The sequence below is a fragment of the Scomber scombrus genome, chromosome 13 (assembly GCF_963691925.1).
Source record: "Scomber scombrus chromosome 13, fScoSco1.1, whole genome shotgun sequence".
NCBI lineage: Eukaryota > Metazoa > Chordata > Actinopteri > Scombriformes > Scombridae > Scomber > Scomber scombrus.
The window spans coordinates 6,550,766-6,576,616 of NC_084982.1; the positions used below are offsets into that span (position 1 = coordinate 6,550,766).

Genomic DNA, 25,851 nt, shown 5'->3' on the forward strand with positions numbered 1-25,851 from the left:
CTGCCCTCAGGCAGACGATACAGGACATGTAAAACATGCACCACTACTTTTACTTTTTTGCTTATTTTTTTACTTATTTATTACTTTGAGATCCATCCTCACTGCAATGAAATGTCATTTTATTTTTTTTACAATGACTACTATGTGCATGAATTATTACAACTACATGACTTCACACACTTTGCATATGTTGAACCTGTTAGTAAACAGTTGCTTATTTCCACTTTCAGCAGTTATGGAACACCATTTACATTTTTTTGGAGTCATATTTTTGTCAACCTGGTGAATGTAAGTCCAATATTCACTCTCTTTAAGCTTGCTTTTGATGTCTACCATCTCCTCAGAGTCTCTGAAATAACTGGACTCTTCCATAAAGCCAAATTATCCACCTGCCAGTTAGACCCCCTACCTACCCACCTGGTAAAAGTCTGCCTATCTGCCCTGTCCTCTTTAATAACTGACATATTTCATTCCTCATGACTTCTGGTGTTGTTCCATCATCACTAAAGACTACTGCAGTAACTCCAACACTCAAAAAACCTGGGTCAGATCCGAATGATTTGAACAACTTTTGTCCTATCTCAAACTTGCCATTTCTTTCCAAAATACTAGAAAGAACTGTTGCAGCTCAGGTAACCACCCATCTGTCTGACAACAATCTCTATGAACAATTTCAATCTGGTTTCCATCCCCTCCACAGCACTGAGACAGCCCTAGTGAAAATCACCAGTGACCTCCTGATGGCATCTTACTCTGGACTACTCTCCATTCTGGATCTACTCGACCTGAGCGCAGCCTTCGACAACGTTTCTCATGACATCCTCCTGGTCAGGCTAGTGTTAAGAATTCTTCAAGTCCAAGGACATTTATGTATTCATGCTTTTATTTTGAAGTGGGTGTTTTATTATGCAGTTCCTTTTCCTTTCCTCACGTTCTCCACTTGACATGTTTGCAGCGGTGCAGCAGTCACTGACGATAAACCCAGAATGCATTGTTGTACCTGTACAGTTCTACAGTAAACAGTCTAAACTCTACTGATGTCCTGACCGAAGCCCTGCAGTGGTCAATGAGATAAACATCAGCATCAGAGGTCGCATTCCTCAACAGCTACCCTCCATTGGAATCATTGACATCCCTCGGGCTTGGTTCAGATCATATCTCTCTGGTCGCACACAGTTTTTTCAACTCAAGAACCTGAGATCCACCTCCTCTCCAGTCTCCAGTAGGTTTCCCCAGGGCTCTGTCCTTGGCCCCCTTCTGTTCATTATTTATCTTCTGCCTCTTGGTCACATTCTCAGGAAATTTCATATTCAATTCCACCGTTACGCAGACGATACCCAGCTCTATCTTTCCACTAAGCCTACTTCCACTCTGCCACCCACAGCTCTATCCGACTGCTTACTGGAAATTAAATCATGGTTCTCACTCAACTTTCTTAAACTCAACAGCGACAAAACTGAGGTCCTCCTCATTGGTACCAGATCCACCTTAGCAACACTCAACTCTTTCTCCATGTCCATCAACAATTCCACTGTTCCTCCAGCCCCTTAGGTAAAGAGCCTGGGCGTCATCCTGGACAGCACATCATCCTTTGAAGCACACATCAATAATTACTCAATTACTCGGTATGCGTACTTCCATTTACGCAACATCAATCGTCTCCGTCCCTCACTTACACCAACCTGCACCGCTATCCTTGTATACACCCTGATTACATCCTGTCTGGACTATTGTAACTCTTTCCTCTTTGGCCTTCCTCAGAAATGTCTTCATAAACTCCAACTGGTCTAGAACACAGCCGCTCGTATCATAACCAGAACTCCCTCTATTAAACACATCACTCGTGACCCTGCAGCAACTTCATTGGCTCCCTATCAAATCCTGCATTGACTTTAAGATTCTACTCCTCACTTTCAAGATCCTCACAACCTGGCACCATCATATCTCTCTGAACTTATTCACATCTACACACCTTCCCGAACTCTCTTATCCTCCTCTGCCAACCAGCTCTTTGCCCCATCTGCCAACTTAACTGCCATGGGGTCAAGAGCTTTCAACCGATCTGCCCCCCGCCTTTGGAACTCTCTCCCACCAGACATTTGCACCTCTGACATTGTCTCCACCTTTAAATCTCTCCTGAAAATGCACTTATTCCGAGTGGCATACCCTGTCTCACACTACCTATGCAATAACATTCTTGTTTATTTATTGTACTATTGCACTATGTAGTCATATTCATATTTATTTATTTAACTTAACTTCCACATCTTTTTTACCTGATTTAAATTGTTGTGTTATATGTGTCTTGTAAGGTGTCCTTGAATGCTATGAAAGGCGCCATTAAATATAATACATCATTATTCAGTCAGTCTGCTTGGTGTTCAGCAGGTAGTGAAGAGTGGGTTTTTTAGAGCCTTTTCTCTAAAAACAGCTGCCTGATGTGGCTGAAAACAATGCTTTGAAAGTGGTAAGATTGAACCAGAAGAGGAGCATTTTAGGCCGGACAGCTAAACAGTAAGTTAAAACTCACTAGAAAGCTCCATAAAGCTAAGGGGAGCTGCAGAGTTGAGTGATAATTGTGATGTTACATATATTGATATATTGTTAAAACAGACCTTTCATTACACATGAAAAGTACATTTTTGTTGCTTCTAGAAACAATCATGTTGTCATCTGGTTGACAGCATATTTGAAGTGTGTAATAATATTTGGGGTGATATCCAACTCACCGGCCACTTTATTAGGTGCACCTTGCTAGTACAGGGTTGGATCCCCTTTTGCCTTCAGAACTGCCTTAATTCTTCATGGCATAGATTCAACAAGGTGCTGGAAACATATCTCAGAGATTTTGGTCCATATTGACATGATCGCATCACGCAATTGCTGCAGATGTTTGGCTGCACATCCATGAGGCGAATCTCCTGTTCCACCATATTCCAACGGTGCTTTATTGGATTGAGATCTGGTGACTGTGGAGGCCATTTGAGTACAGTGAACATAACATCCTGTTCAAGAAACCAGTTTGAGATGATTTAAGCCTTGTTACATGACACATTATCCTGCTGGAAATAACCATCAGAAGATTGGTACGCTGGGGTCATAAAGGGATGGACATGGTCAGCAACAATACTCAAGTAGGCTGTGGCGTTTAAACAATGTTCAATTGGTATTAAGGGGCCCAAAGAAAATATCCCCCACACCATGACACCACCGCCAGCAGTCTGAACCATTGATACAAGGCAGGATGGATCCATGCTTTCATATTCCACCAAATTCTGACCCATGTGAATTCTAGACCCAGTTTCCTGTAGTTAGCTGACAGGAGTTGTACACAGTGTGGTCTTCTGCTGCTGTAGCCCATCTGCTTCAAAGTTCGATATATTGTGTGTTTAAAGATGGTCTTCTGCATGCCTTGGTTATAACAAGTGATTGTTTGAGTTATTGTTGCCTTTCTATCATCTCAAACCAGTTTGGCCTTTTTCTCCTCTGACCTCTGGCATCAACAAAGCATTTCTGCCCAGAGCGCTGGATATATTCTCTTTTTCGTACCATTCTCTGTAAACCCTAGAGATTGTTGCGCACCAACAACCATGCCACTTTCAAATGGCGCTTTTCTACTACACAGTTTCAGCACGACTCGCCTCGCCTCGGCTTGCCTCGACTCGGCACGGTTCCTTATCCATTACAAAGAAGTACCTACTCAACGTGGGCGGGGTCGTCATAACACGGCTCCGCGAAACTGCTGTGACTTCGTTTTATACGCGACACAAAACACATAAACAATGGAGGACATTGAGGCAGTGGTGTACTTGCTGCTGTATTTGGCTTTTTGTCACACACAAAGCAAGAAAATTGAGCCGTATAGCTGTAACTATGGTTGTAACGCTGCTGCCGGTATTTAAAAATGCCGGGTTTGATTCTTGTGTGGGATGGCTCATGACTCTTCCAGCAACAACTACCAATCAGCGGCCAGCAGTGTGTCGACGTCACATTTTAGTACTGGCTTGGCTCGCTTGGAACCTCACCAGAGCAGGTACTAAAAAAGGACCAGGTACCAGGTACTTTCCCTAGTGGAAACGCAAAAAGAACCGAGGCGAGTCGAGGCGAGTCGTGCTGGAACGGTGTAGTGGAAAAGCGCCAAAAGTCACTTAAATCACCTATCTTCCCCATTTTGATGCTCGGTTTGAACTTCAGCAGGTTGTCTTGACCATGTCTACATGGCTAAATCCATTGAGTTGTTGCCATGTGATTGGCTTATTAGATGCCCAACAAGCGTTAACAAGCAGTTGAACAGGTGTATCTAATAAAGTTGCCGGTGAGTGTATATTCATGTGTTAGAAATTCATGGTTCTTAGAGGAGGTAAACTTTAGTTTCTTCAAAGACAACTCTCTCCTGCTCCATTTAATATGTCTGTGTCTGTTTCTAAAGGGGATGATCATGGTAAGGACATGCTCATTATTTTAGCTTGTCCCAAACCTACCTGCTGATTCCACATTTCTCCATAAATAATCCATTCAGTTTCTTCTCCACATTGTGCCTTGCTTGAATAGTGGTGGAACTAATGGGACCAACCCAGGAACACTGAGAATGCACAACACATACTGCAAACTGCTCCAAGTATCTCCTCAATTATTTCATTTTTCTATAAATACATTTTTAAAAAAGGGGGGGGGGGAGCATATCACGATCATCTGCTCGTTTCCTGTGTGGGTATGAAAGGAGGTATTTTTAGTTATGACTGTGTTACCACACTGACATAATTTTCATCAAATTCAAACTAAATTGCATGACGTATGTGACATTTCTGAACTTTTCAAGTTGTAATTTGACTAAGAATGAGGAAAAATTACTCATGTTTCGTAGTACACCAGCCCAAAACTACTCAAAAAGAAAAAAAATCTAAACTAAAATTAATCCAGATAGTGATCACAGTAAAAATGAAAATAGGAGTGTTGTTTCTAAGCTGTTAGGTATTTCTAAAGAGAAGAAGACTTTCCAATAAAGATTTGTATTTTTCTAAACAAAATGTTTAAAGAATGTTTAAAATAAAATATTTAGAATATAATGTACAATTTACATGCAATATAATTTCAGTAGCCCTACAGTCTGTTAAACTTTTTTATTTAAGTATCATAAGTCAAACATTTTGCTAATAATACCAAATTGAGCAATGTAATATCTTGAACATCCCTGCCCAGCTGAACAAGCACACACTGTCTAACTCCAACTGTATGTAAAAAAAAAAATACTGACAGAAAACATAATTTTGTTGTAATGAGTAACAGTGAGCACATATATTGTCAGCTTTTTTCAGTTTGCAACCCGAAAACATGAGGTGAGGTCTGTTTGTGAAATCTGAAAAAAAAGAAAAAAAAACATTCTAACCATACTGATAAATTTGTCAATATAATTTGATTATATTAAATACAAGTGTTGCATCTATATTTTCTGCAGCAAAACTATATGTAATGCATTATTTCTTTCATGCAGTTTGATTTCAGCTTTTACATAAAAAAATTACAATATTAGTAATATACGTAGATCAACTCTCAAATACATTCAAAGGTCTGTATGTTGCTGTATATTATAATATAAGCTGTTGTCAGGCTTTGCAGGGTTTCTTGGGCTCTCCAGGTCTGGTGTTGACATACACATTTTCCTCCTCTTCATCATTCTTCAGCTTCCTCTGAGATATAAGACACACAGATAGAGAAATTATCACAGATCATTTTCATATGAATAAAATAAGAATTGTTCATTCTTTGTACATACATGTTTACTTTAAACACTCGCTGGATTCCTTCACTTGATTAAACTGACTGGACATTTCAGGTCATGTACAGTAAATGAGAGCAATCTATCTTTTCATTCTCACCCATAGAACAATGCTGATGCAGGTTATTGTCAGGCTGTAGAACAATAGAGCACCACATCCTGCCCACAACACCACCTCTGGTATGAGTGAAGACTTGACTTGACAGTTCTGATTTACTTCTGTGGAGGTTTCATTGGTTTTCTGCTTTTCTATGAATCAACCAGAACAGAATTCATACACATTACATACTGTAAATATGCAATATCATCATATATATATACAATTTTGGTTCTGTGTTTTACCTGCCACAACTACTTCAGTGGAGTGGCAGGACTCTTTGTACGGTGGAGGATAGAGAACCTCCATCTTACATATGTACACTCCACTGATGTTGGCTATGACTTCATACTGACCAGAGAAGGAGCCCTTTGAATCACGCGCCTGCATAAAGGAAGATGGGGAAATTATCACATTTTATACTGCAAGACATTAATTGATATAGTATTTAAAACTGTAAGTAATACAGGTACTAGAATTAAAGGCAGTGTCTTATAATATCACAGTTCTGTCACAGAGCCGGCTCTCCGCTGCTGCCTATGCCGGATTAAACTGTAAGGTTAAGAGTTTTAAGTAATAGTGTTAACATAGAAGTTAAGATGTTTTAATAGTAAGGATTTGGACCTGAACTTGACAGTGAAAAGGGGGATTAGAACACACTGAATGAGACATGGATTATACATAATAATTACACTAGAAAAATAAGAGTACTCAAATATCATGTGTTGTATGCTGCCTATGACAGCTGTGCCTGATGATTGACTCTCATCTAGGCTGATTTTATGAGTAATGCACAATTTATATGAGATGGGTTAGGGTTAGGCTTATGAGACGTGCACTCAAGGAGAGGTAGTTTGAGAGGTATCTTGTGCTTTAATTTTCAAAGAAAAACTGTGAATCACTTGATTTAAATACATAATGTGGAATATTACAGTATTTTCATCACATGAAGGCTGACATGAGTGTCTCATCTCAAAGTCTTTGTATTTTTTCCCTTTTATCGATTCCCTTTCAAAAATTAAATTAAAAAATAAAGTGAATCAAAGTGAAAATCAAAATAAAGAGGGAGGCACTGCAGTAGCTCTGTTTCAACTGATTTAGATTGCCTTGGTAGACATAGCAAACTTGCTTGCATTCTTGCTTATCAAGATTAATAAGTGAGTTCCATTGACTGTAGTCGACAAAAAGGCTTGTATTTAATTTTACTCGTCTGTTTCTGCCCAATACTTGCTGTAAAATGCAATAAAATGGTAGCACAGTGTGTGGTTGGGTGTGTCCTTGTGTTGAAGAGATATCCACAGTCCCCTATCTGGATAACATTAATAATGCCATTCTTAAAGACATTTTTTAAAATTTGAATTTGAATTTGGAGCATTATAAAGAGCCTGTATGTTAACGCTCCTACAATGTTTTGAAACCTTTCAGCACTGTAGGAATCTTACCTAACTTTCCTGGGATTCGGCAGGTTTGAGACAAGCCAAAAGTGCTTTTGTGACAGGACCTTTGACACCTTGTGCACAGCCCTGGGGCACTTAACATCAGCTGAGACCTACAGCATTATTAGATTTAAAAGGCAAGCAGCATAAAGTTGTTTTTCTCACCTTGCTGCTGTGGTGTGTAGTGTGATGTAATTTAGTGTTCTAGATATGTGGTGGAGTGTATGTATCACATCCTGAGTACATGTCAACTTCAACTGCAACAAAATGCAGACCTCCAACTCTGGAGGTCAGCAAAAATAAGATATTCTCTTTAAAGAGCTGCTGCACCCTGTCCAATAATGCTGCTTGCACTGCCAACTAGTGGTGACAATAAACTTTTTCCACAACCTGTGCAGGCGTGATTTCATTTGACAAAACAGCACCATGTTACATCACAGGTGGGTGTGTTCATAAGTACGACAGCCCACCCTAGAACACACCTAGCAGTAATGTTGGGTGCAGTCAGGGGATCAAGAGACATATCTATTAACATACTGAGGCCAGTGCGGCCATACTTTAGTCCTTTGAAATCAACTGACACCCTGGCTTAAAACCTAGTTCACGCTGCCATCTAGTGGTCGCTCACTTCATGCACTGTCCACAACCTGTGAAGTTCTTAGTTATGGTTATGTACAACAACGTGTAATACAGCATTAGTTGTGTAATCAGTTTTTTAAAGAAACCACAGATTGCATAACATTTCAATGCAGTGCAACCCTGCAGCAGAGGTGAGATAATGTGGCTTACTTGTTACTTGTTAGTCAGATAGAGTAAAGTCTTCTAGGCAAAAGAAGCTAATTGGACACTCTTTTGAAAATATACTTACTGTGATGTTATTTTTTGCCGGTGACTTATGACATATAATGCAACTATAAAACAATATAAATTAAACTGTAATAAAAATTAATATAATTTTTTCTTTTTGTGTTTCTCGGAATTTAAAAAAACATAACCACTGAAACCTACAGACCACATACCTGTTGTCATAAATACAAACAGTGCAAAGTACAAAATCTCTCTCTCACACACACACACACACACACACACACACACACACACACACACACACACACACACACACACACACACACTGACTAACCGTGGGCAGATGTATTCGGCTGATGCACTTGCCATTGAAAAGGAGCAGGTAGTTGAGCTCTGAGTTGTTGTCATCGTTTGGCGGACAGGATACAGAAACTTTACTGAGTGTTGTTGACACTGTGCGAGTGGTGTTAACTGTTAGATAAACAGACATACAAGAGGGTTACAATATGGTTAGCAACATATCAACAGCCAGTGCAGAGCAACGATTCATAGGTGTCAGTGGTAGGGGTTGTTTCCCACTTGAACACAATTAGAAACCACATATAAAGCACGTATTCTCAGGTAACAACTTCACTTACCTTGCACTTACACTTTGATTGAATGTTCTGAGTGTATTTCTACGACTATTAGCTTTGCCCAAAGATGACAAAACTAAAGAAAACAGTCAAACTGGGCTAGCCACTGGCCACTCAAACTAACAGAACATTTCGCCCTCAGTTGTGAGAGTATTTTCTTTTTTTACATCAGTTATGACATTCAAAGTACTTAAAAGTGCAGTTTGTGGAATTTAGTGGCATCTAGCAGAACAGACTTGGCAGAAATAGAATATAATATTCATAAGTATGGTTTAATTGGTGCGTCATCCCATGAAAACAAAAATCACTGCCTATTACATCTACACAGAGAGCAGGTCCACTTTCACAGAAGTCAGTTTCAGCAGTTGCCCAGAATAGTCAAACCAAACTCTAGAGAGGGCCTTTTACATTTTTATTTTTTTTTACATTTTTCACAAGTTTCATAGCCACCATAGGCTCTTTTATAAGTTAGGAAAGGGATGGGGAGAGGAGGGGTACTCTGTTGATTAAAGTCTGCAACCTCACTATAAATGCCACTAAACTTTACTCACTTTAAGTTATGGGAACACAGCAAAATCACTTAACATGAAGTCAGCTAAAATAAAACTAGGTGTTATCTTGGGCTTTGACTTGAGCCTGGAGCAACATATAAAGAAACTAGAAAGTAGTCCAGTTTTATCAACTGAGTAATATCTTCAAATTACGATCATTTTTGTTTTTATATAATTATACATGCTTTAATATCCTCCTGCCACGATTATTATAATGCTTTATTTACTTGCTTGAACAATCAAGCTATGGAGCACCTCCAAATTGTTCAAAATTCAGCAGCTGCTGACCAAAACAAAGCATTTGTCATACATCCCAATATGCTTGGCCTCACTGCCATGGCTTTCTGTGTCCTTTAGAATCCGATTTTCAAGTACTTTGCATCACATACAAGGCTTTGCATGATATAGCATTGAAGTATATAACTGAACTCCTTACACTTAAGTATCTGAGGCCCCTCAAATCAGCCACTTTGGTTCTGGGTCAAGTTAAAAACAAAATGTGATTGAGCCTGTGATGTACTGGCTCCTCGGCTCTTGAACGACCTTCCACTGAGCATCAGATCAGCTGACACTCACTGCATTCAAATTTCATTGTACAATCGTACAATTTAAGGTTAAGTCTGCACTTGATTATGGTGATATTATGCTTGCTTCACCATACACCTTATAGTCTCTTGACTTTGTGTATCCAATTTCTTCCACACTGCAGTTGGAAAAAGTGGGTTTAAATACTTTACTGAGTACAAATGGAATGACCTGCAAAACATTGAGTAAGTCCAATTGCTTTTCTTCGTGTGAAAATGTGTCTGTGAGTTATCCGTACAGCTGTCTATGCTTAAAAATGGTATGTTTATTCTAGTATACAGGTCTCTCTTGAAAAAGAGATCCCGATGTCAATGAGACTACATGTTTAAACAAAGCATCCTCATCTTTTTACCTCTTGCAATTGTCCTTAATGCTGCTTATGTTCATTTAATTTCCAGACTTTGGAAAACACTTCATTATCTATCATTATAAGATGAGACAAGAAAAGTATGTTTCCAGCCACATTATCTAATCTACTTTGTTTCGATGTTAAAGTGAAACTGAGCTCAAAACCGATCTCCTGAAATATCAACAGTAACCCCTCATTACACAGGAAACTGTGAACTTTGACCTCCTGTACTTACACTATAATAAGTATGTATAAACAGAAAATAGAAAACTGTATCAAATCAATTATAAACTATAATCAATCCTCACACAGTTTGGGTTCATGTTTTGTACCATTTACCTGCATTTTCTCTTCCAAATGAGTTTTCGTTTCATCCAATTAACATAATTAACTTGGTGTGTGAATTGTTATCACGATAACTACAAACCCACAAAATTAAATGGGTCAGTGCTCAAGTATTATCTTTTTTCTACAGTTTCGTTTGATTATATTTTGGAAACAACACAAACACACAGTTTGGTTGCTAATACACCTGCATCTAAAAGAGTAAACACTTAACCTCACTGACACTGTAACCTACTTAACGGTAACAGACATGTTTGTATTTGCCCTGTGATATTGGAAAGGAATTTGGTCCCTGAGATCCTCCCCCTCAAAGTCTGTGGCTGGATGTGCGTGCAAGAGGAGAAATTAAGCATTCAGTCCTGATGTAGCTCCTGTATTTTGTTCTAGTAATATAAGTGAGAGAGAAATTTTATCCACCACCTCTTTTGGGTAATGTTACATTAAACAGATATAATAGACATGACCTGATACAGCTGTACAAAGCTTTTGTTGCTGGGTTTTCTGTGTCATCAGTTATCAAGTCAGTGTGTGTCAAGTCTAATGAACTCAGTGCCCTCTTAGTCTAAATCATAGTAACTAGAGGTAAGAGTGATTCATTTGAATGGAGGACAAGTTATTATTGAGGGGGGAAAAAACGCAAATGCCAATATTTAAAGCAATATAGCCAATATTAATGCAAATCGGCCCAATATTTTTACTTGTCCAATCAGTTGAAAGGTAGCCAACAGTGAACTGGATACATGAAGAGTGCTGAGCCAATTTGACATAGTGGCTAAACATTTACAACACCATATGATCCTATTTAGCCCAAAAATACTTTTTCCCATAGACTTACACTCTGAATGAGACATCTGTAAATTAGCAGATTAATTTTTTGAGTGTTGCTAGGTTCCTGCATCCAATGCTGTTCTCTTTATTCATCCATGGTGAAAATCTGGTAAGCATTCCAAAAAAGTGTCTGCGCATTGAAGTCTGTCTGAATGAAGGTAGGTTTCCATTGTAACCTATGAATGTGTGAATGTTTATATGGATGCAGAACTGAAACAACTCTGCTTCATGAATGTGTGAGAAGTGTAGGAAGTTGTTAATATACCAAATAACACGTTGTCATTATAAATGCAAGTGAAACTGATTCCACAGTGCATATCATTCTAATCAGTGTGTTGCGTGAATGCCGTATAGCCCAAGTCAACATGTGATACTATGGAAATTCACTACACAAAAGAATCTCTCACAGCTTGCAAAAAAGCAAGAAAATTATAATATAATTGATTTTATATTTAAATTATGTATATCTATCTATCCACCTATACATATATATATATAAATACATAACGCGACGTCGTGCCATAACAGCTTCGCTGCGCAGTGTTTAATTGGGTTGAGATCTACTCACTTTGAAGGCCACAGGATATGATTAACATCATTTTCATATTCATCAAACCATTCAGTGACCCCTTGTGCCCTATGGATGGGGCCATTATGGGTTAGGGTTAGGGTTAGGGAAACCACTTCCATTAGGATAGAAATGTTTCATCATAGGATAAAGATGATCACTCAGAACAACTTTGTATTGATTTGCAGTGACCCTTCCCTCTAAGGGGACAATTAAACCCAGACCATGCCAACAAAATGTTCCCCACTGCATAAAAGAGCCACCAGACCCCCTCACTGTAGGGGTCAAGCATTCGGACCTGTAGTTGTTTTTCCTTTCATTTTTCATCCGTCAGTATGTTTTGTCTTTTTTCCAAAGTTGTAAAAAGTACCTTCCCAGTTAAAGTGTCGGTTTCACAACTGTTAATATTAGTATTAGTATTAGTAATAATATTAATGCGTATTGAATAATTGTGAAATGGTAATAATGTAGTGTTTGCTATGTTTATTTATTTGAATGTAAAGAAACATTTTTCTCCGCATGTTTAAATAATGTCTAAGTACATATCAGTTTAATTTAAATTTAATTTTGCCATATCTTTCTAATATTTTTTTTAAATCCCTGAAGTGCTCTGAGATCAACATCCAGATCTTAGAGCACTGTGATGTGAAGAAAAATACTCTGTACAACTGAGGTGAGCTGAGAAATGATCAAACAGATTATGCATGAATCTACCATTTATCACATCAAGATCTGATTCCAGGTATTTGATCACATAAAAATCCCCGCAGTCGTTCTGAAACACTGTCTAGACAGTTTCAGCCGCCACTTCGACGAACACAGCCAAAGTTTAATTCTTAATTTAACTCAGCTTACCTGAACATGCTGTGATCTTTCTGTCACTCAAACACACCATCACCATCCAGAGGACCCCAACTCTCATCTTGTCCTTGTGACCACGATTGATCAGTGTCAATAATTGAATGTTCAGTATTAAGCTGTATTGAGGAACAGCCTGACATTAAGCCAGGTGCAAGGGGATCGCCAAGACCCTAACTGCAACAATCCTGGTGGTAACACTGGTGGCAACTAAAAACCATGTCTGTTCGGTAATACAAAGAAGCTGAAGAGAAATGTGTGACATGAAGCAGACAGGAACACTTCCTGTGTGAAGCTGTGAAACCATATACAATGTCAATGTTCACACATGCGCATGCACAAACAACAAGAAAACCTGCAAACATGTACGCACACACATTTAAACACTAACACAGATTTCTATACACACTTTTACAAACATACACTCGTGCATGCAAACATGCTTATACACATGCACATACACAAGACATACAAGTAAAGTCTCAAAGACACATATAAACATAAACACACATAAACATACACACACACACACACACACAGAGGGGTTGAGAAAGATTATAAACCACTGCATCACCCACGCTTAAGTGGGCGAGCACCACAACTCATGTCTGACTTTTTCCAGAGATGCATTCTGAGCCTTTTTCTATGAAAAGTTGTTTTATGTCTCACCATAAAAAAGAAAATATAAAAAAGTACAATGATGAGACAGAAATGATGGTAATCACCACAGCATTGTTTTCATGCCAATATTTTAGGAGCAATTTATTTTTTGGTGTTACTAAACATCATTTGTATTTGTTTTGACTGTATGTTCTCTATCATGTCAAGACTGTCCCCATTGGGGCAGCTGTTGTGGATTACTCTTTAAGACATATCACCTGTGGTGACCACACACTGATCGGTAACCTTTGACTGTATAAGCACTACGTCTGATTGGTCACTCTGACTCTTTGATTTTCACTGCAAACAGTTGTGTTTGTTTATTCTCTTGAGGGAGTTGAGTAGCGTGTGTTCAGACAGATTTTGTGCAGTATTATCCACTTACTTTGTGTTTGGGGTGTTTGCTCTCTGTCTGGGTAGCTGCAATCGTCTTTGCCACACAGGCTGGTGAAAGTCATTTGACTACATTTTTAAAGAATCTACTTTTGCTAGTATTTGTTTAGTTTATTTGCCCTTGTATTTTTAGTATTATTTGAGTATTTGCTTATGAATTGGGTTTCACTACGGGCTCCTCAAGTTATATACGTAGGTAGGTCAGTATAGGACCAGCATGTTTTTTGGGGGTATTATGTCTATTTCAATTGTGGTGAAATGTTTAGCTCAGGTTCGTAGGACTGACTAAAAATGTTTAAGTAAAACAACAAAACATGTTCTCAAGGTTTTTCTAACCAAGTCTCACACATCAGCCCCCATACACATACACACACATATATTATCACACACTGGCTCGGTGTATGTGACAAAGAGGGTAGACAAGTCAGGTTGAAGTGCCAATTAAAGGATTTTTTGGGAAAAAAACAACATAACTATTTACAAAGGACACGGTGTGGAGAGTAGCATCAGTGGTGAATGGATTGTATGGATGAGTGAGAAATGTGTATGCTGCTGTTGAATGCAGGAAAAAGGGCCAAAAGAAACCCAAAACCTGCAGGTATTTGGAGCCTAGGAGAGAGAAAGAGAGACAATATGACTGGACTGGTAGTTATAACTTTGGTGGAGGCCTAGTCAGGTGTCACCAATGACCCTCCCTGACTGCCAGCTGCCACCTACAGGAAGTGGCTGACTTAACCAATGTAGGGAAAAAGAGGGTGAGGGGGTAGTCATAAAAAAAATCACACACACCCCCACACCCACGTACACATGCACACACAAAACCCCCAAAATTGCCCAGAATGATTTCCAGCACCTACATAGTTTGGATTATTATCTCATTGGGTTTTGAACTACCCACCAGTTAACCCTCACACTAAAATCTTATTTCTTTTCTTTCTTCTTCTTTTTTTGTGTGGATGTTTTTCTAATGCGTGACATGTGCATCTCCTGTAAGACACAATGTTCTAATTACCTTACTATGAAAATAAGTTCCTATTGTTGATGTGTTGATTATCTTGCATAACGAGGACCATTTTCGTAACGCAATTTGTCGCTGTTACTTTTTTTGTGTTGTTTCTTGCCTTTATTAGCAGACACTCAGTGGCATAGAGGCCAACAGGAAACAAGCGGAGAGAGAGAGAGAGATGGGTATGATATGCAACAGAAGTCCCTTGCCGGACTCAAACCAGTGAATTTACGGTTATGTGGCATGCGTTGTAACCACTTGGCTACAGGCCGCTCCCCGCTGTCATGTTTTTAAAGAAATCAGACATATTAAACCTTGGGCTAATAAAACCAAACATACATTGAGAGAACTGGCCCTTGAGGACTTAATATAGCCACAAGTAGCTACAAAGGTGTTTCACTTCTGACCACATCCACCCATATCCATCTGTGATCTGGAGCAACAGACCGGAAAGGGCAATGCAACAATGAGCTTGCCTTGTAACCACATCCCAATCACATCTACCCTGTTTGCACCTGGCATTAAAATGTGATTCCTAAGTGGATGAGAGAGAATGCATGTTAACGCAAGATGTAAATGCACTCAGGGCGCACAGACACCGACTGAGTCTGGCAGTTCTCTCACAGTGATTACAGGTTCATTCCAGAAGAGAGTTGCTGTGTGGGTGCCTGTCTACTATAAGAGAGAGAGAGAGAGAGAGAGAGAGAGAGAGAGAGAGAGAGAGAGAGAGAGAGAGAGAGAGAGAGAGAGAGAGAGAGAGAGAGAGAGAGAGAGAGAGAGAGAGAGAGAGAGAGAGAGAGAGAGAGAGAGAGAGAGAGAGAGAGAGAGAGAGAGAGGCTCCCAATGTTTGTGAGAAGCAGACTGTGTGTGGTGTCTTTGTCTCTTCTCTCTCTGTGTGAATGGTGTCCTTGACTTTTGCCTCTGTGGTCTATCCTCTTTCCAGGTCTTCATGATAAAGATAAGTGAAAAAGCTATAGAGACTGATAACTGATGTAACTTCAAGTATACATCTTACTGCCACCAATGAGAAACTGGGCTTTTGTACTGTGTGCATTAAAGTTGAACGGAACACAAGTCTGTGACAATTAGTGTGTTCAGAACAATTTAATCACCAGAGATTGGTGTTGCAGTGCTTTTCCTAACCCTTCATTCTAATATCACTCTTAAAGGTAAAATATGTATCTGGAGCAACCTAGTGGTAGCATGCCATGTAATCACAGCACCCCTCTCTCTCCCTGATGCCTTTCAGCCTCTATGTCAGTTACTGTATAAATAAAGGCAAACAAGCCCAAATTTAAAAACAAAAAAAAGGTAAAATATCTATTTGACTTTTCAAACCAAGAGAAATCTGTAATTTTAATCAACAGTCGGATTCATTTAGTCACCTATCACTACTATCATACCCTCTCTTACAGAGAGAGAACGTTGGCGTTGTGGTTGCCTACCACAAAGGCATCTAGCAAAGAGGATAGGCATACAAGATAATACGTTGGCGTTGTGGTTGTCCACCAAAAACCTTCCCATGCATTAACTTTTATTCTGTTTTAAGCCACATCTTTATCAAAAACTTTATAGATCTTGTTCATATTTAAGTATATCTTTTCATGTGATTAAGGATTTTAATCCTCAGATGTCCAGCTCTTAAATTAGCAGCAATTAGCTCATACAGAGCCCCTCCAACAAAGACACTTATTTTTTAATGTGAAACTGCTTTATTCTGTGTATTTATCAGTTTTAATCACAGTCTGCATTTATCTTGGAGACCTCTGAGGATATTTTGGCTCCAGGTGAAGTCTCTTAAATGATGGACACTGAAGGAATCCTAACTGGGAGAAACTGGTTGTTTAACAATCAAGACAACAACTCGCATGATCTTCACAAATTCATCTAACTCTATCGTTTGTTATTGTTTTGATCAAATGAGGCCTAGCAGCAGAAATGACCTACTGTGTATTTAAAGAGAATATCCAGACATGTTTCAGGGTGTTTCTAATAATAATAATAATTTGCTTATGATATTGTTTTCCCACAAAAATAAAGTTCTCACTTCTTCTCCTTCGTTCAATTCTTTAATCTATGAACATGCACATTTTTTTTTTCATTTCGAGAGTTTAACTGCTGTAAACAGGATGTCTCCTATTTCACTGTAGACTCACTATTCCCACTAGTAGGTTCATACCCCTTAAAACTCATATTTCCAATGAGCAGAGAAAATATTTTCCCCTTCAGCAGATGAATGTAAAAACTCTGCACGAACTTCATTCTGCACACTGAAGTGCAAACATCCAACTGTAGGAACAAGAAGAAAAACATATTTTGATTGGAGGGGGGATGTGAAATTACAGTTACACTGATGGAAATGTAGATTTTGAGTGATAGTGAGGTTGTATTTTGTGTGAAAAGGCATGTGAAGTGAGTTTGTGAGTATGTACCTGCAACTCGATCGAAGCAGTCTATCAGTTGATAGACTGCTTGGTTAGAACAAACAAATGCCTGTGTCATTAAAGCCTCAGATAGAGATCTGGGCTGTGGGCTGGAAAGTTGTCAAAGCACTGAGAAATGTGATGCAGTTCATGTTTTTAATGATTAATGTCTTTCTGTTGAACAGCTGACATTTTATTCATTGTTACACCAACTATAAGCTAACAGGGGATATCCGCTTCAACTGACTGTACCTTCAAAAAACTGTCTGTTTGTGCCTCTGTGTGTATAATCTGTGGCTGTGAATGTTCGGTAACAGTTTTGTAATGATGGAAGAATGACATGAAGTATTTGATCAACATGGAGTCTCTATGTACTGATTTAAAGCTGCGGTTTGAATTTCACTTATTTGCAAAATATTTCTGTAGTGAAAAGGTCAACATAACTATAGGGTTATGGTGACAATAATTATTGTTGCCACCCGCCCAGTGCAACATATGCAAGTGGGGTGTTTGCGGTTCACAGCAGAGCAGCTCACATCACCTCCTCTTCCTTCCTCTCTGCTGTCTGCCTGATTGTTCTGCTGTAGGATACTCTCCACACTCTGACATACTGTATATGCTTTCAATATTATACATGGCCTGCAGTGCCTTATTTTCTCCCAGGATTTACTGTTACTGTTAGCCACAGCGGCATGGATGTAGAAGGAATCAAATGTTACCCTTTTAACAGCCCTGACTCCTTTGTTTTTATTATCCACCTTTGCAGTTGTATTGTGTGGTTGTTGTTTTTTTCCCTGAGCTTTTTCCTTTTTCTCCACTGGCTGTATTCCCTGTTCACTATGTCCTTGGCACTCAGAATGCTACTGTTGACTTTGGGAGGGTACAGGCAGCCACGTACGTCCACGACACACAATATCCACATAGAGTTAACAGCCAATTCTTTTCACCTAGCAACGTCTCATGGAGGAAATGCGAAGTTCATGCCCACCCCCAGATTCCACCCTCCTCCGCACAAGCTTCCTGTACACCCAGTAGGATTTGTTCGAGCAAGATGATCCCTCACCATTTTCCCACCTTTGAACACTGTCAGATGTGTTTAAGTGTTCCGATCTGGTCATGGGACTCTGCAGTGGTGGGAAAGTGCTTTCACACTAGGAAAAATCTCCCCCTAAATTACTTTGAATTAATTCATCCTTAATGCTAATATCAATGAAAGTATATATGATAGAGATCACCTTTACTTTAGTTCATTCAGCATTACAAGAAGGATATTAAACTGGGGGAAAAGAGTCAAGAATGACACAATAAAGTCAAAGGCTTATTTCCATTGTTGTCCTTGGTGCAAAGTTAGCAAAGATGTTCTGCACTAAAGATAAGACTTATCACCTCAACTTAAAAATTAAGTTATTTTAAAGGTTTAACTTTTAAGGGATAGTTTCTATGTTGTTCATCAGTATAATAGGAGTTTATCCCTTAAAACTCTTGAGCTGCTAATAATCCATATAATACAATCCATTAAAGAATTCATTACCAAACCCTTAAAATTCTACTTAATGTTACATCATTATTACAGTTAATTCACTGACTGAATTATTTTTAATTAGGAAACATTAAGTATTAACTAATAACTATTAATGATATAACTGAGGGGTTGCGCCACATAGTCATTAAACAGACCTGTGACTGTATTATGAGCACACAGTTTGTGGTGTGTACAGCTGTGATTCAATAACATAACACTTTAGTTCTCTCTCATACCAGACTCAGACCACCAGAGGTCACACTTTGGTATAAAAAGCATTGTAAAGACTGAACGAGGTGTTGACTGATGTGTGTAATGACAGACATTTGGTAAAGATACAAAATAGAATACAATACAACATATAAGAAATGTCAAAGACATGAACACTAGAATTTGATATAACAGAATAGAATACAATGGAACACAATGGAAAAGAACATAATTGATTCATAGAATAGATTTGAACAGAATAGAATAGAATAGACGAGTGCAATACAATATAATACATTGCAATATAAAATAAATGGCAAAGAAATGATGGATATAATTGAATATAACAGAATAGAATGCAACAGAATAGAATAGAATAGAATAGAATGACTTCATCAGGACTGATTGGTTGAGGCTGATTTCTGGGTTGGGCACGACAGGAAACAAGGCAACGGGAACGCGCAGGGCATGGATACGCGCTCCCGCTGAGTTTTTTGGGATCCGGAATAGAGCTAAGGATACATCAAGCCCGACAGCCAAATACCGGAAGTGAGGTAATTTCATTTTCACAATATAAGATCAAGAAATATATTTTCATTATTTAAACTTAACACCATTTACTTAATACATATTCCTTGATAGTGTGTTTCTTGGTAGTTTTTTTATTTTTAAAATAATATTGAAAATATGTTAATCATTTTGATACTATAGGCTATAATTTCACTTGGCTCTGAGCAATGTTCATCTGGAAATGTTAACAACAAATGTACACATAGTACAGGGTCAAGCTGCAGAGTGTTGTCTATTCACAGAATTAGCTCCTTCACATGTTTAAATGTCCTTAAGCAAAAGCAATGCAAATAAAGTCAATTAAGATATGTAACAATGAACAGTATTTTTTTATGAATGAATAAGTACTTTTTTATATATATATATACTGCTTTTCACAGACATAAATCACAAAGTATAGGTAACATAAAGCATACACACATTTATATAAAAAAAGAAACAATAATGTAATAAGTAGAATAAGAATTGACAATATTTGAAAAGTTGATATTATATATAAGATATACTTTTATTGTCCCCTTAGGGAAACTAAGGGGACCCCTGAGGCAAATGTGTCCCTATTTTTGTTAAGTTAATGGTAATTAGCATAATTTATTTGAAAATGTTCTAAATAATAATGACTCAATAATAATGGCTCAATACGTTTATTTGGTCTGTCTTTTTTGTCAGATGATATTTTCACTGCCTGGGGGGATTTTATTGCGAAACTCACAGCCGGAAGTCGTCCACTTTGCTTGCCTCTAATTTGACAGCAGTGACAGCAGCTTTGGGATTCAGTGTGGCAGAAGGGGAAATCAGGGAAATCTGGAATATCTGGGAACGGGGAGTCGGTAAAAAACCGGGACTAAACCGGCAGAAATACCGACGAAGCGTTGCCCGCCACACCGTGAGGTCTGTCCGCTGTCTCCTGCTGCCGGCTGCGGCTTTTCTCCCACAAATCTCCCTGCATCTGCACAGTAAGTAGCCCGATCCCCCCCTCACCTAAACGCATCTCTATCCCACCACATTCACTGTTTTCTGTTTGTCCTCGCTGTTTTGCTCTTTGGATTTTTATACTCGTGTCTGTGTAAACCGACACATTTATTGTGTGAGGTTGTCGGAGAGCTGATCCTTTAATTAACATCCTGCTGGAATAAAAGCCAATTAAGCCCGTTAGTGCCTGCATGTGTATGCAGAGAAAGGAGAAGGGGTGGAGGGAGGGGGTGACTCAGAAAACGACCAGCTGCACAGAGGAGACGGGGGGGAAAAAAGGCTTTCATTCACTTAAGCGGGTTAAATGCATTTCAGTGGTGGCTGCATGTGTGCACAGGGCTGATTTGTACCTGGTGAGTGCCGTTATTCGTTGTGCATGTTTGTTGTTCGGTGCTGTATTATTAAACGCCGCAGGGCCTGCAGAGCGCACACACACACACACACACACACACACACACTCCCGGCCTGGATGCGCAGGTTCGCCGGGGAGCAGCAGCCGGTTGACAGCGCCTCTCCAGCCGGAATATTTAGGTTGAGCGCTGCAGCTCCGGAGGCCAGGCGTGCAGAGCTGACACAAGCAAGGCGTGGCATTCATATAGCATTACACAGCTATGGGCGTGTTCCCCCGCAGCTGCCACACTACTGACTTTATGCATTTTAGTTGATTGCAATTAATGCAAATGCCTTGAATGAGATTAACTTCACCTTCATGTGGGGTCGTTTTTTATCCGTGCTCCCTCTTTATTAAGCAGGCTGGCTGGGGTTTGCTCCATGTCTCATTGAAGTCATCTTAAATTCAGCATCATCAGACATGCAGGCCTGCCATCTGTCTGTTTGTCTGTCTGTCTGTGTTCCTGCTGCTCAATCTGTCTCACCATCTTGTCTTTTTTTCTGCTGTAGACAGTCTCAATGTTTCAGACTTCATGCAGGTAAACCTGTCTCACTGTCTGAGCAACCTGTCAGGGTTATGTGATCAGCCTGCTACTCCAAACATGTGGGTTTAGGCTTAAGGATGTGATTATTAATGGTTAATTTGATGGTAAAGTTAAGCTATTAATGTGGAAATGTTCAGGTTTAAGGTTGTTGAGCAATAGTGTCGAGGTATTAGTTTGGAGGGTTGATTGCTCTCATAACTAGTGGAAAGGATCAATCAGAAAGGATCAAATCCACATCTAAAAACTGTGGTCCTAGTTTGTAGATTGAACTATAGCCAACAGTAACTTCAGTGGTAGATTGATGATTCTGAATCATGGCGTTCATCACTGCAGATTCCACTGATGAAGATGAGTGTGGGGCTGGACAATATATCGATATCGTGATGAAACTAGATATCGTCTTATTTTTTGCTTATTGTAATATCGTGATATGGCATGAGTGTTGTCTTTTCTAGGTTTTAAAGGCTGCATTACAGTAAAGTGATGTCATTTTCTATACTTACCAGACTGTTGTAGCTGTTCTGTTATTTGCCTTTACCTACTTAGTCCTTATATCCACATAGCTGATGATTATTAATCAAAAATATTATTGTTTAAGTATTTTTTTGAAAGCACCGATAATCATCCCTACAATATGGTCACAGTATTTGGTCAAAATGTTACCCTAACCCTAACCCTAACAGCAGTACTACATGTGTTGTAGGTCTACTGGTGAGAAATTTGCTCTGAAGACATATGCACAGCAGTTTATTCTGCTTTGAGGCAGGACATCCAACCCTGTAAAAGTTGATCATTGTCATTTTCTCCTTTGTCTCCATCTCTGGCACAATTCTACAAGGGACATGCCCATCGCTTGCACATATTTGATTGGCTAATGCATTTTGTTGCCAGATGAGATTGGAAGAGTTAAGCTAGGATCAACTTTTTCTGCAAGAGTTGAAATGAATAAAGAGGCTGTTTTGGATGCAGGGATTTCTTTGGACTGAATGCCTCCTAAACCCTCCCTAGGGCTCGGTATTTGTTATTTTTCTACACTACCACTAGTTATAATATCTTATGTTTGGTATCCAAAACAAAGCTTGATATCTTAGTTTCAAAAATATGAACAAAACAATTGAAATCAGGAATTATCTGATCACTGGATATGTCAGCAAGCTGGGATTTGATGCTTTGACCTTAATGGACTTGACAGTTTCCTATACTCTATATAAAGACCCATTTCAGTAAATACCAAAAAAGTGTCCAAGATCTCTTTCACTTCCCTTTCCAAGGCAAACTTGAACAGGCTTCTGCCTTATTGTGGCTTTTAAAAAGGAAAAACTATACAGAAAAAATTGATAAATGCTAGTGATGGAGGATTCTGTGTCAGTGCTGCAATCTATAGTCGGGCCCATCAGAGCCGAAGTGAAATCATTCTGACAGACTGAGATGTTCCACCTCTATATAACACACTTGTGTGTAAGTGGGGCAGAACTCAGTATATCCCAGTAGTGTTGAGGGTTAAGTGGAGTATAAAAATCCCCACTGCCCTACTTCAGCTGAAGATTGTATCAGGCCAGCCAGTCAGCCTCAGACCTTCAGGATCATTGTTTCCTTATTCAGTATCTTTCACTTTTTGTGTTAATTGCTGCTGTGTTTTCTGTACTGTACTGTACTGTACTGCACTGCAGGGATCCACTGACAATTAAGCAGTTTGGATATTCTGTTGATTTGTGTTTGAGTTGTTGAAGGTGGTGTTTTTGTCTTAACATTGATCCTATTTAAGCACTGTGCCAATTTGGCTTTCACTAACACTGAAGTGAATCAGCAGACACCTCATGATGCAATATGACATTTGTTTTCTCAGATGGTGATTAAGTATGTACTAATGTCTTACACTAAATATGACATGGTTTTCTAGATTTTGGAACCTGGCTGCAGGATTAGTGAGGTCAGGCACTGATGTTGGACGATGAGGCTGAGGTTGCAAGTCACATTGAAGTACAGTACAATGGGCATGAGGTCAGGGCTGTTTATGAGCCAGTCAGGTTCTTCAACAAGAAACTGTTTTTTTATGGACTTACATCTGTGCAAGGTGGAACTGTCTTGTTGAAACAGGAAAGGTGCTTTCCAGAATCTGTTACAACAAACCCAGAAACAAAATGTTGTCCAAATTACATTTGAACAATGGGCTTTATTTTTCTTATTGTTACCAAAGCCAAACCAACAATGAATTGATCCAACTTACAAGTATTGTGTACAGCAAGATACACAGTATAGTTTTCCTCTGTAGATCTCCACTGTTGTCAAAAAAACCATGAACTGTGAGCCATGAAGACTTTTGGTACATTAGTTTGTTTATAAATGGCTCCAGAGAAACAACAGCGATCACATTTTTAGTCTCCTGAGAGTAGTTCTATGTAAGGCCTTGGGAATTAAGGTATTGTAAGAAATTGGGTATCTTTCAATGTCATTCGACTTGTATGTAGTTTTTGGTAGAAAAAGGAAGGGCTCTGTAGACATTCCACTTTTCCCCCTCTCATCTTTTGTTATGCTATTGATGGCTGGAGGAAATAAGGAATCAAGTTTTGACCCCAAAGTTACATCAGCGCTTCTGACCAAGACAAAAGTAATGTTAGCCTCTATTGTTGACCTCAGTCTCTCCCTCTCAGAATCTCTGTTGTATTTATATCCCAACTTTTTTGTAATATTTTGTAATAATAGTGTGATAGAAAGTTTATTATTATCTCTGACTACTGACCGCTATGGAATTTGTGGTGAATCTTCATCTTCCTCTCATGATGATACCTGATGATTTTGCTGACCTTTTCTGTAGTGTCACCGTCAGGTCTGAATTTCACATTGACACACTTTGGTTTAAAGCCATTTATCTCAAAAACTACTTGTCAAAAACATATTGATTTTCATTTAAATCTGAGGTGGACATTCATTTGTTTGCTCCCTACTTCAATAATACGTACTAATGTTTACAATATGTGCTGTATGTTTTTTTCAGCAGAGTATATAAGGAATCTTTTGCGCTAATAGGGAGTAATATAACACTTGAGTTGACGCACGACAGTCAAAATGCAACTTTGCAATGTCTATTAGATATCTGTTGTGGGAATTGTACATCTGCATTTCCAGTCACGAGGCAGGGATGCGAGCATTAAGAGACGATGTGGGACTTGTGTGCTTCCTCTGGCAGAAACTGCAGTCATCTTGTAAACATCAATGCACTGGTTACATCTGTATCAGCTGCTCTGGTGCCGTTTGTCAGTATATTCTCACTAGTGGCTACGAGAGGTCAAACCAGGTCACCATCTGATGTTTTTTTGTTTTCTTCTTCCTCTCCGTCTGTATTTCTGTCCGTCTCCCTCTTGCCAAGTGTATGGAAAAGTCATCCCTCCTTTTTCTCAGGAAATTCCTCCTCATCCCTAGGGTAAGACAGGCAGAGAGGGTGTGAAAGAACAACAGGCTTCATCTGCAAGCGACACTCCACTCCAGGCCGGGATTTCTTATTTAGTCAGTTTTATTTTCTCGTGCATTTTAATGCAGGTGTGATTAGGAACTGTTTTGATTCTTTACCTGGTTGATACATTCAAGAAGGCTTAAATATTTGAGACATTTGGCAGCTGCAAATCCATCACTTTAATCCAAAAAGCAAGCACTTTTTTCCACAAATGAGTTGTCAAAGAAGCACCTAAATGTGCACATACCACATGAAACACCATTTCACATCTGCATAAATGCTGCTAATATACAGTACAGTCTGTTATGTTGTAGTGTAGTGTATAGTGTAATGCGGTACTAGTGTTTAATAGTCTATAGTGCAGTATGTTTTGCAGTGTCAGTGCTAACCTTGCAAGGACACTTGCATACTAAAATGCATTAGTACCGGAGGAAGAAACTGGAGTGTGTGTGTGTGTGTGTGTGTGTGTGTGTGTGTGTGTGTGTGTGTGTGTGTGTGTGTGTGTGTGTGTGTGTGTGTGTGTGTGTGTGTGTGTGTGTGTGTAAATTGGCCAGTTTCTGGTTGGCTTATTTTAATGTGATAATGGTTGCAAGACAAATGAAATGCGAGGCTTCTAGGCTAACTAGGCTAATGTGTGGTTAGTATGGCTAATTTGGACCTGGAGATCCAGTCAGGCTGCTGGCTAACCTAAATACTACATACTTGTCTAGATTGTCTAGAGTGATGAAAGGCTGCAGCTAACGATTGTTATTATAATGATTATTATTATAAAAATAATCTCACTGTTTCAGTAAGCCTTATATGCAACTTCAGATGTCTTTTTTTTTGTAATTGTGACATTCAGTTTACTGTCATAGAGGACTAAAGAAACCAG

At 39.0% G+C, this 25,851-nt stretch overlaps 2 protein-coding genes across 2 annotated transcripts in view; one reads left to right on the plus strand and one right to left on the minus strand.

Moving 5' to 3' along the window:
- Window positions 1–5,006: 5,006 nt before the first annotated feature.
- On the minus strand, window positions 5,007–12,953 carry LOC133992963 (T-cell-specific surface glycoprotein CD28-like). The gene is made up of 5 exons (XM_062431772.1): window positions 12,833–12,953; window positions 8,451–8,587; window positions 6,119–6,257; window positions 5,877–6,025; window positions 5,007–5,687 (listed from the first exon to the last, which is right to left on the minus strand). The coding sequence occupies exons 1-5, from the start codon at window positions 12,897–12,899 to the stop codon at window positions 5,604–5,606; spliced, it is 576 nt and encodes a 191-aa protein (XP_062287756.1). The 5' UTR covers window positions 12,900–12,953; the 3' UTR covers window positions 5,007–5,603.
- Window positions 12,954–20,451: 7,498 nt separating this feature from the next.
- The window catches only part of raph1a (Ras association (RalGDS/AF-6) and pleckstrin homology domains 1a), a 70,137-nt gene continuing 64,737 nt past the window's right edge, over window positions 20,452–25,851 (plus strand). Inside the window, 1 exon segment of the mRNA XM_062432257.1 lies at window positions 20,452–20,575. The gene's annotated coding sequence lies outside the window, so the exon portion shown is untranslated.

What these genes read in the sequence shown, in the direction of transcription:
- LOC133992963 (XM_062431772.1), bottom strand. Translation starts at nt 12,899, where the DNA reads ATGAGAGTTGGGGTCCTCTGGATGGTGATGGTGTGTTTGAGTGACAGA. An exon ending in CACTGAAGTAGTTGTGGCAG is followed by an intron (nt 6,026 to 6,118) that starts GTAAAACACAGA and finishes GTTGATTCATAG; the next exon opens with AAAAGCAGAAAACCAATGAA. An exon ending in GCATCAGCATTGTTCTATGG is followed by an intron (nt 5,688 to 5,876) that starts GTGAGAATGAAA and finishes CTTATATCTCAG; the next exon opens with AGGAAGCTGAAGAATGATGA.